This window comes from Poecilia mexicana, unplaced genomic scaffold (genome assembly GCF_051168715.1).
Source record: "Poecilia mexicana isolate PSO_F unplaced genomic scaffold, ASM5116871v1 scaffold_15, whole genome shotgun sequence".
Lineage (NCBI taxonomy): Eukaryota > Metazoa > Chordata > Actinopteri > Cyprinodontiformes > Poeciliidae > Poecilia > Poecilia mexicana.
This window is the reverse complement of record NW_028263384.1, coordinates 30,028,951-30,044,404: the sequence shown is the minus strand read 5'-3', so window position 1 is coordinate 30,044,404 and position 15,454 is coordinate 30,028,951. Positions and strand designations below refer to the sequence as shown.

At 44.0% G+C, this 15,454-nt stretch overlaps 1 protein-coding gene across 3 annotated transcripts in view; it reads left to right on the top strand.

Annotated features, from left to right (window-relative positions):
* The first annotated feature begins 4,590 nt into the window (after positions 1-4,590).
* The window catches only part of LOC148155398 (NLR family CARD domain-containing protein 3-like), a 57,846-nt gene continuing 46,982 nt past the window's right edge, over positions 4,591-15,454 (top strand). For 2 of the 3 annotated variants that reach the window (XM_088013234.1, XM_088013232.1), the window contains exons 1-5: positions 4,591-4,703; positions 5,346-5,477; positions 5,829-5,948; positions 7,006-7,113; positions 12,534-12,650. In XM_088013234.1, the coding sequence (XP_087869360.1) occupies positions 5,389-5,477; positions 5,829-5,948; positions 7,006-7,113; positions 12,534-12,650 (434 nt within the window). In that variant the 5' untranslated portion in view covers positions 4,591-4,703; positions 5,346-5,388. The remainder of the gene's footprint in view (positions 4,704-5,345; positions 5,478-5,828; positions 5,949-7,005; positions 7,114-12,533; positions 12,651-15,454) is intronic. The other variant, XM_088013233.1, reaches the window with a different exon arrangement.

Genomic DNA, 15,454 nt, shown 5'->3' with positions numbered 1-15,454 from the left:
CAAAGCAATTCAACAGAACCACAGTGGATCCAGAGAAGCTCAGCAGAACCACAGTGGATCCAGAGAAGCTCAGCAGAACCACAGTGGATCCAGAGCGGCTCAACAGAACCACAGTGGATCCAGAGCAGCTCAGCAGAACCACAGTGGATCCAGAGAAGCTCAGCAGAACCACAGTGGATCCAGAGCGGCTCAACAGAACCACAGTGGATCCAGAGCGGCTCAACAGAACCACAGTGGATCCAGAGAAGCTCAGCAGAACCACAGTGGATCCAGAGCAGCTCAGCAGAACCACAGTGGATCCAGAGCGGCTCAGCAGAACCACAGTGGATCCAGAGCGGCTCAGCGTTTCTCTCCACAATCAGCCTGACAGACGCTGGACAGAGGCTGGACAGAGACTGGACAGAGACTGGACAGAGGCTGGACAGAGGCTGGACAGAGGCTGGACAGAGGCTGGACAGAGACTGGACAGACGCTGGACAGAGACTGGACAGAGACTGGACAGACGCTGGACAGAGACTGGACAGAGGCTGGACAGAGACTGGACAGAGACTGGACAGACGCTGGACAGAGACTGGACAGAGGCTGGACAGACGCTGGACAGAGACTGGACAGATGCTGGACAGAGACTGGACAGAGGCTGGACAGAGACTGGACAGACGCTGGACAGAGACTGGACAGAGACTGGACAGAGACTGGACAGACGCTGGACAGAGACTGGACAGAGGCTGGACAGAGACTGGACAGACGCTGGACAGAGACTGGACAGAGGCTGGACAGACGCTGGACAGACGCTGGACAGAGACTGGACAGAGGCTGGACAGACGCTGGACAGACGCTGGACAGAGACTGGACAGAGACTGGACAGAGACTGGACAGACGCTGGACAGAGACTGGACAGAGACTGGACAGAGACTGGACAGACGCTGGACAGAGACTGGACAGAGGCTGGACAGAGACTGGACAGACGCTGGACAGAGACTGGACAGAGACTGGACAGACGCTGGACAGAGACTGGACAGACGCTGGACAGAGACTGGACAGAGGCTGGACAGACGCTGGACAGAGACTGGACAGAGTCTGGACAGAGGCTGGACAGACGCTGGACAGAGACTGGACAGAGGCTGGACAGAGGCTGGACAGACGCTGGACAGAGACTGGACAGACGCTGGACAGAGACTGGACAGAGGCTGGACAGACGCTGGACAGACGCTGGACAGACGCTGGACAGAGACTGGACAGACGCTGGACAGAGACTGGACAGAGACTGGACAGAGGCTGGACAGACGCTGGACAGACGCTGGACAGAGACTGGACAGACGCTGGACAGAGACTGGACAGAGGCTGGACAGAGACTGGACAGAGACTGGACAGAGACTGGACAGACGCTGGACAGAGACTGGACAGACGCTGGACAGAGGCTGGACAGACGCTGGACAGAGACTGGACAGAGGCTGGACAGACGCTGGACAGACGCTGGACAGACGCTGGACAGAGACTGGACAGACGCTGGACAGACGCTGGACAGACGCTGGACAGACGCTGGACAGACGCTTGACAGAGACTGGACAGACGCTGGACAGACGCTGGACAGACGCTTGACAGAGACTGGACAGACGCTGGACAGACGCTGGACAGACGCTGGACAGAGGCTGGACAGACGCTGGACAGAGACTGGACAGAGGCTGGACAGACGCTGGACAGACGCTGGACAGACGCTGGACAGACGCTGGACAGAGACTGGACAGACGCTGGACAGACGCTGGACAGACGCTGGACAGACGCTGGACAGACGCTTGACAGAGACTGGACAGACGCTGGACAGACGCTGGACAGACGCTTGACAGAGACTGGACAGACGCTGGACAGACGCTGGACAGAGGCTGGACAGACGCTGGACAGAGACTGGACAGAGGCTGGACAGACGCTGGACAGACGCTGGACAGAGACTGGACAGACGCTGGACAGACGCTGGACAGACGCTGGACAGACGCTGGACAGACGCTTGACAGAGACTGGACAGACGCTGGACAGACGCTGGACAGACGCTGGACAGAGACTGGACAGACGCTGGACAGACGCTGGACAGACGCTGGACAGACGCTGGACAGACGCTGGACAGACGCTGCGCTGCTGATGTTTACAGATGTTCAGGTCCCTGCACCTGGGATCAGACCGGACTCAGCAGCGCCTCCTATAGTTATGAGGAGGAAACTCATAGCTTCACTCTGTGGATCAGTTTCCTCTGTTTATTCATCAAACACCTCAAAATGAACCTGCAGGCCTCCGTAGTGATCCAGATCTCAGAACTCCAATCTGGGAACGTTACCACACTGAACTGGGATCCAGTTACAACCAAGAAATCCTGATCCTTGTACTCAGTCACCAGGCTAACTACTGTTAGCCACACAAGCTAATAACTAGGGAGTTTCCCTGCATTTTATGCCAAACCTGACAGAGCATGTTCACCAACATGAGACTGAATGAATGAATGAATGAATGAATGAATGAATGAATGAATGAGGCGTGAAGCATCAGAGGTTTCAATGATCAGCTCAGTGCTGCAACTTTCAGCATCATTACTTCATGCAGCGGCCATGTTGGATTGGAGTTTTGGGTTGGAAACTTGGATCTGCTTCTGGTGCGAAAGGAAACCGGAATAACGAGGCAAAGATTTAAATTAAACTTCCATGAAATCACTGAACATTTGAGATTTTTAGAGTGAAGCAAGAAGCTGTAACAAAACGTAAAATAAAAACTGTCTATAGATCAATTTAAAAAAGATGTAAATTTTATAAAACAACCATGGAGGCTTTTACAGAAACAGTTTTGTTTCACCTGGAAGCTGCAGAACCAGAACCGAAGCATCAACACCAACATCTGGACTACGAATCAAATGATGATGATGATGATGGACCAGAGGCTGAAATGACTTTAAACTTCTGCCTGAGGAAAGCAGCTGATAATCCGTCTCGTTGTCAAAGAGCCTCGGCTGCATCTGGACTTGGTCTGCCTGAAGTGCCTTTCTGGATCTTTCTGTTTGTCTCATTTGTCCTGGACCAGGATCAGATTTCAGATGTTTGAAATCCATCCTTGGACTTTCTGTTCTGTCTGGTGCTACTCTCTGAATGTTCATCCTGACTGGATAGAAAACATGTTTTTGGCTTTAGTTTGAATCCCATCTGAAGCATCGAGTTCAGACCCAGAGAGAATAATACCTGGAATAATTCATGCTTTTATGCCTGATGCGAATGAATGGATGAATGAATGGATGTGCTGAAAATTAACTGTTGCTGTGAAACGTGTCAAAGACTCGGAGTAGAAATGAACAGATGAAAAAAAATCAGCTGGTCTTATTAGTGAAATGTTTCTTTATTTAACACACACACTGACACACTCCATACTGCTGCCAAACAAAGTTCCTCAAAGAAACACTGGAAGGAATCTGCAGATTTTTCCCTCTGCAGTGAAACAGATTTCAGGGGTCAAAGTTCACCTGGAGAGCAGCAACCACAGGTCTGTCAGACAGCGCTACAGTCAAGGTAAAAAGTAAGTACACCCTCTGTACTTCCTGTAACATGTGAACTGTGGGATGTTCCAGATGTTCCTGAACCAGAAGCTGCTCTGAAATCAGTTTCAGTGAAAATGTTTGTGTTGCTCTAAACTCTGAAACTCCTGAGTTTGTTTTAAACTCCAAACCTTTATCGTTCTGCTGAGACGTTTTCCTGACAATAAATGAGGCTGATGGAAGGAAAGAACATCAGAGTCGCTGGTTTGATTTCCTTCTTCAGCTTTTCTCTGATTTCAGGTTGAAGCAACAGTTCTGGTTTCTGCTGAAGCTCAGAAATCTGATCCATACTTGGAGTTTTTTACTAAAACATGTTTGATATTAAAACACACAGAACTGTGAGTCTTAAAGGAATAAAAAATGGTTAAAGTGCAGATTTCAATCTGATCAGTAGCTCATTGCAGTGGCTGACCTTTGACCTGCTGTGAAAGCAGAAAGGATGAATTTAGTTTTTCTCTCACTGCTTTTTGGTTCCGGTTCTGTTCAGTACATAATGCCTCGATGTAATTAATCTGTGCTGCTGTTGTACTGGGCTCATTTTCAGAGCTGCTGAGGAACAGATGGGCTTTTATTCATGCCCTGATCAATGAAACCTCAGAACAGATTCTGGTCCTGCTAACTTTTTACCATCACTCACAGATTTGGATAATTTAGAAACACTTCATGTGGCTTTAATAATCAGACATCATGCAGGTTATAGTTTCACCACCAGAGGGAGACAAATCTAACCAATAAACAGTCCAGTTGGTTCCCAGTGAAAGCAGAAACAAGTGTTCTAATTATCTGTGCTATCCATAAATCCATCCTACCTTGTGGTAATGCGCTTGCACACATCAATACCTCATTTCTCCTCATGATCCATCATGAAACATTTTCATCAGAACTTTTCTCCTTCCTCATGAAGACTTTATCAACCTGCTTCTGATTTCACTGCAGACCTTTTACTTCCTGGTTCTGCTGCTGTGAAAGAGGAAACTACAAACCAGGTGAGCTGTGACGTCATCAGTTGCGCAACAATCCTCACATGTACTTTCAGTTTAAACTCACTTGTCCAGTTCTCCAGTCCGGTTCTACTGTGGTTCTGGTGGATCTCAGTCTGTTCAGATGACCTTCTACTCTTGGACCATTTGAACAAACTGTAAGTTTGTTTTATTTCCTACTTGAACTTTGTCTTCAGGAACTTTCCTGCTTGTTTCTCTCTGATGTTTGGAGAAAATGTTCACTTCTGATTTCAGTCCAAAGTTTCATCTGTGCTGGTTGGATTTTAATCTACAGGATTATTAGATTATTGATGAACTGGAATCAAACAACATGATGAATAGCCGATGTTTCTTGTTTTCTTCTTTGAACAAACTGCGCCATATTTTTTTTCCTGGAATCAAACTCTGGTCTCCACCATTTATGGGTGTGTCCAAAACTCCAACCCGGTCAACACTAGCCGAAGACTAGAAGTAAATTATTGAATAATTCATATTTGATAAGACAAGTCGATTATCTACAGATTGAATACAATTTCAGTAACACGACAAATAAATAGTTTCTGATGTTCAGAGTGAATCAGTGAATGTAAATGTAGCTCCGTGTCTCCATCTAGTGGACTGATAGTAGAAGTGCAGCAGCTGATGCAGCTTCCTCTGCCTCTCTGCTGTCTGACTGCATCCAACTGACACTGACATGAAGCAGAGAAGAGCCAATCAGAGGAGGAGCAGCTGGTCTTTTTCCAGCTCTAATGATGTAAAGGATGATCAGAGCTGATGAATGATGTGTGTTTCCTCTGCAGGTGAAGCCAGAAAGTGTGTGTGAGCTGAAGTGAATTCAGCAGCATGGATCAGTGTGAGGACAGAGAGGAGGGAGTCCCTCCCTCTAAAACCACTCTGTGTGGGGAAGATGGGAGCCAGAGCAAAGGTCAGAGGTGAGGTCACCATCTCTAAGTGTCCACAGCCCTTTTCACACAGCGTTCACTACATCAGGCCCAAACAGACGTGGTGATGAAGCTGCTGCTGCTCCTCTTTGCTGCGTCATCCAGACTGAACAGAGCAGCTCAGCCTGGTATCAGTGTTTCTTCCAGACAGCAAGTCAGTGATGCAGAAGCAGCTGAGTGACAGCAGCCTGTTGGTCAGAGCTCTGGGCTCCAGCAGGACACAGATGGAGAGAATCACCAGCCTCAGCCCGGTTCTGGTCCAGATGGGTCCATGATGGAAATGTTGGCTGGTATGTAAACAGAACCTCACAGAATGGGTTTTAATCCTCATGTTTCTGTCAGGATCCATCAGAGACTCAAACCAGAACCAGAACCAGAACCCAGCTGTGTGTCCTTAAAGAGCGACTGGTCAATGGATGACTTCCCTGACTTTAAATCTCCTGGACCTCCACCGTCAGAGAGGTGAGCTGTTTCTACCTGCTGTAACTGTTCTATTTATGTCTGTCACATGGTGACAGACATTGTGGCCAAGTTCATGGAAACATTAAGACTGAATTTCATGCATTGAGGTTATTTTTCTGTTCATATGAATTACACAAATACCCTCAGATCCTCTTCTTCTGTTCATCTAACTGTTTCCCCTGCTTGTCTTCTTGTCACTATGGGGAGCAGAACATTTAGTCGCTCTGCTCCCAAACTCTGGAACTCACTTTCACCTGATCTCCGTAACATCAACTCTTTGTCGCACTTTAAGTCCAAACTCAAAGACCATCTGTTTCAAGTAGCTTACAGTCTTTGATTGCAATTGCATAGTGTTTTTTAAGTCTTATTTTGTACTTGATTTTTACTATGTATTTCAATTTTCTTTGTTTTTATCTTAACTTAGGCGCCTACAAATACAATGTATTATTATTATTATTATTATTATTAACACACAAAGATGAAAGTGAATTTTAACTTAGTTTAGTTTTTCAACAAATTTATGCTGAACTAAGCTAAATATGTCAACAAGAAAAATAAGAACACGGATAAAATGAACTAAAATCTTACTCAGACCAAGAGAAACAAAGACTTTAGTCTAAAATCTGCAGACTAAGCCCAGCAGCTTGGATGGAGGATTAAATAGTCAAAATAAAGATTTTTACAGGTGGATCCATCTCATGTGTATCTGATCCAGCAGTGGGTCTCTAACGGACCATCTGGTTCTGAATGAAGCTCCATCAGAACCTCTTGGATCAGAGGGAACCGACTCCTGGTTCTTCTTCATGTCAGAGCTCAACACCAACATCACCAAACTGTCCTCAGTCATTTAAACCAACATGTTTGTCTCAGAATCAGATGACTGGACATTATTCAGGAGGACCAATGATCAGGAACATGTTGGAGGATCGGACCGGTTCTGTTGATGATCTGTCTGGTTCTGTTGGGTCTCACAGCTCTTTGTTTTACAGTCACATTAAAAATGATATTTGAAGTAAAACTGCAGAGAAGATGTTTTAAGAAGAGTTTTTGTTGTCAGGATCCATCGGAGACACAAATCAGCACCAGAAACCAGCTGCATGTACCTCAACTGGCCAGTGGATCGTTTCATTGACTTTAAATCTTCTGGACCTCCATCATCAGAGAGGTGAGCTGTTTCTAACTGCTGTAACCATGGAAACTGAGTCAGTTTGAAATGTCTCTCTTACTAATAAATGTCATGTTTTTCTCATATATGTCTAATTAAATATAAATGTAATTGGTTGACCTTCGATGTTCGAATAAGGTCCATCGTATGAAGAATCACTGAGCAAATCTGGACTTCCTTCCTTGATTCTTGAGAACATTAAATCATCTACTGAAAAGTTTCTTCATCTTCAGTCATTGAAAGGAAGTTGGTAATAAAAAACTGCAAAGTCACCCCACTGTCACCAACTCAGCAACTTTCTTGCTATATTTAGTGGCATTTCAGACCAACAAAATGGTATCAGCCAAAATATGAATCTGCAGGTTAGACTCTTTAAAGACATAAAATGCAATCAGTGCACCACATATTCATGACATACTTTGATTAAATTAACATATTTTAGGTGTAATTACAAGCCATAAAACACCGGTCCTGGGCTGATATTGAGCCTTCGAATAATTTCAACAGGAGAAGTTTTACATATCTTATAAGTTGATTGTCACGATTTGTGGTTGTTGGTGGTGGTGAGAGAGACGCCGGGGAACCCAGGTAGTCATGATGAAAAGTAATAATTTAATGAAAAACCAGGAGGAACAACAAAAAATCACTGGCAGCACAGGAACAGAACACAGACGTGAGACGAGGGGGAGATAAGACGACAAGGATCCGACAAGGAACACTAACAACAGGTGGGACTAAATACACAGGGAGGGTAATCACAGGAACGACACACAGCTGGGATCAATCAAGACAGACTCGGGGGAAAACAGGACTAGACAGACAGAAACTACACAGAAAACACAGATCCTAACATTGATGTATTAAAATATATATTTTTAGCCACATAAATTATGATGCTTAGCAGCAAACAACATATCTCCAACTTCAGCTTAGAGTAACTCATTGATATATTAATGCAGGAGTCATGTAACCTGATATGAAAACATTTTGCGAAACAATGTTAAACATTGAGAATTTTAATCATCAGATATTATCAAACATGCCATTTTGAAGCCAAAAAACCCTCAGAAACACTTAGGGCCAACCAGGAAAATCAACTAATTTAAAGTTAAAACTCAGTTTCACATAAATACAAACATTGTAGCATAAATGTTTGGCTGTTGAACTGGACAGTTCCAGGTCGCTATCAAGCTAATTTTCTATTAGTGGCTCCACAAATCTTTCTGATAAACATGACATTACCAAGAAAAACATACCTTTATCTTGTCTTTATTCTATTCTCTCTCCTTTTCTTTTCTTCCTCTTTCTTTTCTCCCTCCCTGAAGGATAAGTCCTTTTTTGCGACATTGTTTTGCTAACTTATCTTCCACCGGAGCTTTGGACGTTTGGATGCTCATTGCAGCTCATGATACCGTGTAGTGCGGTACCGACCGTGGCCACCGGGGGGCCCCCAAAAGCATTTTATTTTTTAATCTTTATTTTTGTCCACATAAGAAAGATTTCTATGTACATTATGTGAACGAACCATCTGAGCTGAACGAGGCAGCAACTGACCTGAGAGAGAGAATCGTGGCCCAAATGAACACCAAACAACCCCAATGCCAATTACAACGGCTGAGTGAAGTACCATCAGAAAGTCTCATTGAAGATGTGAATGCAGCATTGAGAACGATCCCTACCAACACCATAACAGAAACCAATGAACTGATATACAACTCAGCATCAGTGATCCTTGAGATGCTTGGCTATAAGAGCAACCATGAGACCCAATATCCACCATGGAAAAGACGGTTAGAGGCTAAGATCAAGATAACAAGGAGGGAAGTGAGCCAGCTGTCAGAGCTCCTAAGGGGTGCAATGAAAAGATCAGTATCCAAGAAGTACAGCCAGATGCCCATACCTGAAGCACTCGAAACTGCCAAACAAAGGCTCCAAGCCTTGGCCAGCCGCCTAAAGAGATACACAAGAGAAAATGAAGCCAGGAGGATTAACCAGCTCTTCTCCACCCAACCAGCTAAAGTGTACTCTCAATGGCAGGGTACTAACAACAGAGCAGACCCACCAAGGCTGGAGACTGAACAATACTGGAAAGGCATATGGAAATACATGAGCACGGCACAGAAGGGCATTGGCATAAATAGCAGAGGAGCCAAACACCAACTCCTTGTAGACCACACAGTCGCCCGAGACTGCAAAACCCGACACACCAACCTGTGCACCGCTTGGATTGATTACAAGAAAGCCTATGACTCAATGCCACACACCTGGATCATTGAATGCTTAGAGATGTACAACATCAATAGGACTCCAAGAGCCTTCATTGCAAACTCGATGGGGCTGTGTCCATCAAATGTGGCATATACCAAGGAGATGCTCTGTCCACACTGCTGTTCTGCATAGGCATACAGAGTGGGGATACCGACTCAAGAATGGGGCCACAATCAGTCACCTCCTCTACATGGATGACATCAAGCTGTACGCCAGGAGCGAGCGAGACATCGACTCACTGATCCACACCACCAGGATCTACAGCACTGACATTGGGATGTCATTCGGACTAGAGAAGTGTGGCCGGATGGTTACAAAGAGAGGGAAGGTCGTCCACACAGAAGGGGTCTCACTCCCAGAGGGAACAATTGCAGACATAGAGCACAGCTACAAGTACCTGGGAATACAGCAAGCAAATGGCAACCTCGATGAGGTCACAAGGACAGGAGCCACAGCCAAATACCTCCAACGAATAAGGCAAGTCCTGAGAAGCCAGCTCAATGGCAAGAACAAGATCCGTGCAATAAACAGCTATGCCTTACCAGTAATCAGATACCCTGCCGGAATAATTAGCTGGCCAGTGGAAGAGATAAAGGCCACGCGGATGTTAAGACTCGGAAGCTACTAACCATGCATGGAGGGTTCCACCCCAAATCCAGCACCCTGAGACTGTACACGAGCCGTAAGGAAGGAGGCAGAGGACTAGTGAGTGTGAGAGCCACTGTCCAGGATGAAACATCCAAGATCCATAAATACATCAAGGACAAAGCCGCAACGGACGATGTGCTCAACGAATGTCTCAGGCAATGGGGAACAGAGGACAAGGTGCTGGAGGAACCATCATGGGAGGACAAGCCCCTACATGGGATGTACCACCGACAAATAACTGAAGTGGCTGATATCAGGAAATCCTACCAATGGCTGGAGAAAGCTGGACTCAAGGACAGCACGGAGGCCCTCATCCTGGCCGCTCAGGAACAGGCCCTAAACACCAGAGCAATAGAAGCTCAGATCTACCACACCAGACAAGACCCAAGGTGTAGGTTGTGCAAGGAGGCCTCTGAGACAGTCCAGCACATAACAGCAGGGTGCAAGATGCTGGCAGGGAAAGCGTACATGGAACGACATAACCAAGTGGCGGGCATAGTGTACAGGAACATCTGGGCCGAATATGGACTGTAAGCCCCGAGGTCAAAGTGGGGAACACCCCCAAAGGTGGTGGAGAATGACCGAGCTAAGATCCTGTGGGACTTCCAGATCCAGACAGACAAGATGGTAATGGAGAACCAACCGGACATTGTGGTGGTGGACAAAGAACAGAGGAAAGCCGTTGTGGTGGATGTAGCAATACCAAGTGACCACAACATCAGGAAAAAGGAGAAACTGGAGAAATACCAGGGCCTCAGAGAGGAACTGGAGAAGGCCTGGAAGGTGAAGACCACAGTGGTGCCTGTGGTCATCGGGGCCCTCGGGGCAGTCACCCCCAAACTGGAGCAGTGGCTCAAACAGATCCCAGGAACAACATCAGACATCTCAGTCCAGAAATGTGCAGTTCTAGGCACAGCCAAGATACTGGAGGAGAACCTCAAGCTCCCAGGCCTCTGGTAGAGGACCCGAGCTCAGAGGATGTGTGTGTGTGTGAGAGAGAGAGAGAAAGAGAAAGAGAGAGAGAGAGAGAGAGAGAGAGAGAGAACCTGCGGAGGGTGAGAAGGGAGATATATATATATAATTATTCTCTATTAATCATTATTTATTTGTGTTTGTATAGTTATATAAAATATGTATTGATATTACTAAATAATTTATTAAATAAATTATGAACGGCTGTGTGCTTTGTAATATGCTCTTCATACATCGATATCAGAATATTCCATTCCTATTCTATTGTTATAGCCACTAAGCATATTTAAATATGATGAACTATGTATTAAAAACATACTTAAAAATACAATTGTTTATAAATGTAGCTTTGATAGATGTTTCAATATGGTTTACAGTAACAAAAAGTGTGTTATGATCGATTAAATCCGCTGATACGTCATTGTGCTGCTAAACACATAACGCTGAGTGGAGTGGAGGACCGCTCCAAGATGGCCGCCCTAAATCTCGTCAGCGACAATAGGCGAGAGCGGTCCATGAGGGTCTATTCTTATGTTATGTCTATGATCCTGACAGCGTATGGCTATCTGTTAGAGCACAGGTGTCAAACTCCAGTCCTCGAGGGCCGCTGTCCTGCAACTTTTAGATGTGCCTCTGCAGCACCACACCTGAATAGAATAATTAGGTCATTAGCAAGGCTCTGGAGAACTGATCTACACAAGGAGGAGGTAATTAAGCCATTTCATTCCAGTGTTTTGTACCTGTGGCACATCTAAAAACTTCAGGACAGCGGCCCTTGAGGACTGGAGTTTGACACCCCTGTGTTAGAACAACGGCAGATAAACGGTTTCTTGTAATGATACGTTGTTTCTCCACCATTAGCACATTTAGCAGTGAGTGAATGAGGCTAACTGACAGCGCCAACAGCTTCCTACTGGTTCTGATTGGTTGTTTTGGTCGGAATGCTGCATTACTTTAACCAGTAATAGTTCAGGAAGGAGGTGGAGGAGATTGATTGTTTTCACAGATTATCTGTCTCATAACAAACTGCTACAACATCATGACAGCTTTACCAAATATGGAGAAAACATTTTTTATTAGTTATGTACTGCAGCTTGAATAAAATGCAGCTACATAGCATTTTTAGAGGTCTGGATTGCTGGATGTGTAGTTGCATGTTGCATTTGACTGTTACTCATGCAGAGAGACATTCCAGTATCTAAAACTAAGAAAACATTTAAGCAACCTACCTGCATACTGGATGTGGACCGTTGGATGTAAAATTCATGAGCAGTAAATATTGTGCTAATCATCAGTATTGGACCAAAGAAAGCAAGGCAGATGCAGCCTTTAAAATTGTGACGCTTTTTATGGGTCAAATAGACTCAAAAAATTGTAACAGCAGCTTTAGAGGGGCGGGGGGGGGGGGTGCAATCAAATATTTTGTCAGGGGGCCCAAGATTCCTGGCGGTACCCCTGGTCAGTCATATTAAACATGATCTTAAAAGCAAAATTCTACAAAAGGTGTTTCACCGAAATGTTTCTTTTGTCAGATCTTATTTGATATTCCAACAAAAACCAGAAACAAACCTAGAACCTCGCTCAAGTTCCTGTGGAGTTCTCTGGCCAACTCATCTTGCTGACTATTTTGAACCTCCATCATCAGAAAGGTGAGCTGTCTACCTGCCATATCTGTGTAAATGGCTTTGTTAGTTCTAATTCTCTATTGCATTACTATGAATTGACTCAGACAGCTCCATTTTAACGTAGCAACTCTTCTTCATTCATTGTCTCAGTTACCCATTTTAAACACCAGATGATGTTACAGCAACCTGTACTAACCCAGTCACTACCATAACATCCCACCTCCTGAGAATATTATTAATAAAGTTAGAATATTAAATTAACTTATCTTCATCAGTATGAACTAATTTCAGCTGAAACAAATGCAAGATAATTCTGAGCAGTTAGCTTGACTCAAGCAACATTTGATCTTACTTATTACACTTTTTTAAAATTCTGAACTTATTTTAACTTTGAAGGTGGGTTGGAATACCTGGTTCTTCTGTTTAATAAATGCATAGCCCTTATTATTACAATTAATAAGAGCTATGCATGCATAATGTTTACAGAATGTGATATGTACTGTATGTTAATATGTATTTTCACTAGCAAGAACCATGCCACAAAGATGTACATTTATAGCAGGAAGAGAATGAAGAGATGAAGGGAAAGGACAAAGGAATAAAGGTGTGAAGGGATGAATGAGCTTGGCTTGGTCATCTGGGGAGAATGATGAGGGCTTAGGAGATGAAGACTCAACATTGAGGATTGTCTTCAGGAAAATTTGTTCTGCTCTAATTTCCCAAGCCCACATATGGCCTATCAGATGGAACCTGCAGCAGAAAGGAGTCATGCATGGTTATGAGATGGGGGAAAGGAAGAGGAAAATGAGGATGATGGGAAGGAAAGGGAATGGAGGTAGCACAATGTAAACAAAAGCAAGCCCGAAAACGGCTACGATAATAAAATAAAGACAAGCCAAATACGGCGGCACAATTAAAGAAAAATCAAGCCCGAAAATGGCTGCAATACAACAAAGTAAAGGCAGTCCTAACGCGGCTGCCACCTGTGCCGATACGGCTAAACAAGCTAGTCGGAATCGGCTAACGCCGGACCACCAGTAATAGGGAAACTGACACGGGAAGCGAATGCACTGTCGTTCCTGCTGATTAAAAAGAAAAAAAAAACAACTTACCAATTGAAGAACAAAAGTTGCATCAAAGAAGAGCTTGTGCAGCCACTGGAGGGCGAGGTGATCCTCGCAGCTCCGACCGTAGTCTCGAGGCTACCAGCGACAACCAAAGAATCAAATGTCTTACCACATGTTCAACCTGCATGTGAGAAGTTGAAAATATACTAAATTGTCATTGTCACGTGACTATATAGACTTACCGGTGTCACCGGGTTTCACGTCACCATGTTGGTATAAGATTCTCTACCTGTGTGCATGCACAAGAGTGATCATTCATTGTTTTAAGCACCACCTCTGGCGGTCATCCAGGATCCATAGAACCATAGTTACAGTCATAACTTTCATTATATAGAAGATATTTTGGACAAATTTTTCACTTCTGAACAATTGGATGAAATAGAACTGTGATTTATTGTCTTATACAGGGTGGGCCATAAGTTTCCATTCATAGAAAAAATAAACATTTTATATTGGACAGCCATTTTTATTTTTGTGGGACTGTAATCGCTGCATGTCTTGGACTATTTTGTAGTTGATCTGCAACGTTTTCAGCTTTCTGAAACTTGCAAATAAGTTTTGCCACAGTGTCGTGTGTGATACTCGTTAATTTATCATCATCAGACATTTAGGACAACACTGGATTATTCAGAGATCCTAACTGAACTTCTGGAGTGAGTTTGGTGCACTGAAAGTAAAGGGGCCAAATAATATTGCACATTCCACTTTGCAGTTTTTGTTAAAAAAGTTTAAAATATCCAATAAATTTTATTCCACCTCACGATTGTGTCCCGCTTGTTGTTGATTCTTCATAAAATAATAAAATGTACACACAAATGCACCACAGCTCACAGACCAGAAAATTGTAAATCAAGCTATATTTGTGTTCGCATCAAAACTAAAAATGTGAATCTTGTAATGTGCATTTTTGAATTTTGATCAGTGTATTTTTGAATTATGAGACTGATTTAAAGATAAAAGGTAATTTTATTTATATAGCACATTTTCAGCAACAAGGCCATACAAAGTGCTTTACAGGGTTTAAAAAGAAATATAAACAAAATAAAAAACCATAGGGAAAAGCAAAAGGAGAAAAAGCTAATAATGTTGATCCAAAGTAAATAAACTAGATACTGCTGTTCAGGGTTGGTAGATAAATATAAGTGAGTATCCTCTGCTCTAATTCCTTTTCTGGGTTGGAAGAATAGGAGTCTTAAAAAGTAGTTGCTAAGGAAGTTTTTATGGGTTCTAAGTTCTAATCCCTGTTCTGGGTTGCTAAATAAGTATAAGTATTCTCTGGACTTTCTAATAATACTCTAAATTTGTAAAAGAAATTACACCATATTCCATACTGTACTAAAAGGAAATAAGTAGAAACACAGAACGAAAGTTACGTATGTAATTACGGTTCTATGAATCCCGGATGACCGCCAGAGGGCGGTGCTGAAAGCACTGAATGTTCCCTTCGTGCATGCGCCGTTCGAGCAATAATGTCAACAGAGTCACACCTGTGACACATTGGATGATCAATCAGAGGCTATATAGCATGACGTCATCCGAGGCTCTGTTCCTACAGAATCTTCTCGCAAAATGGAAGGATTCTGAGTGACAGAGAATCTCTGGCGGTCATCCGGGATTCATAGAACCGTAGTTACATATGTAACTTTCGTTCTATTTCATCCCTACTGACTGCCAGAGGGCGGTGCTGAAAGCACTGAATGA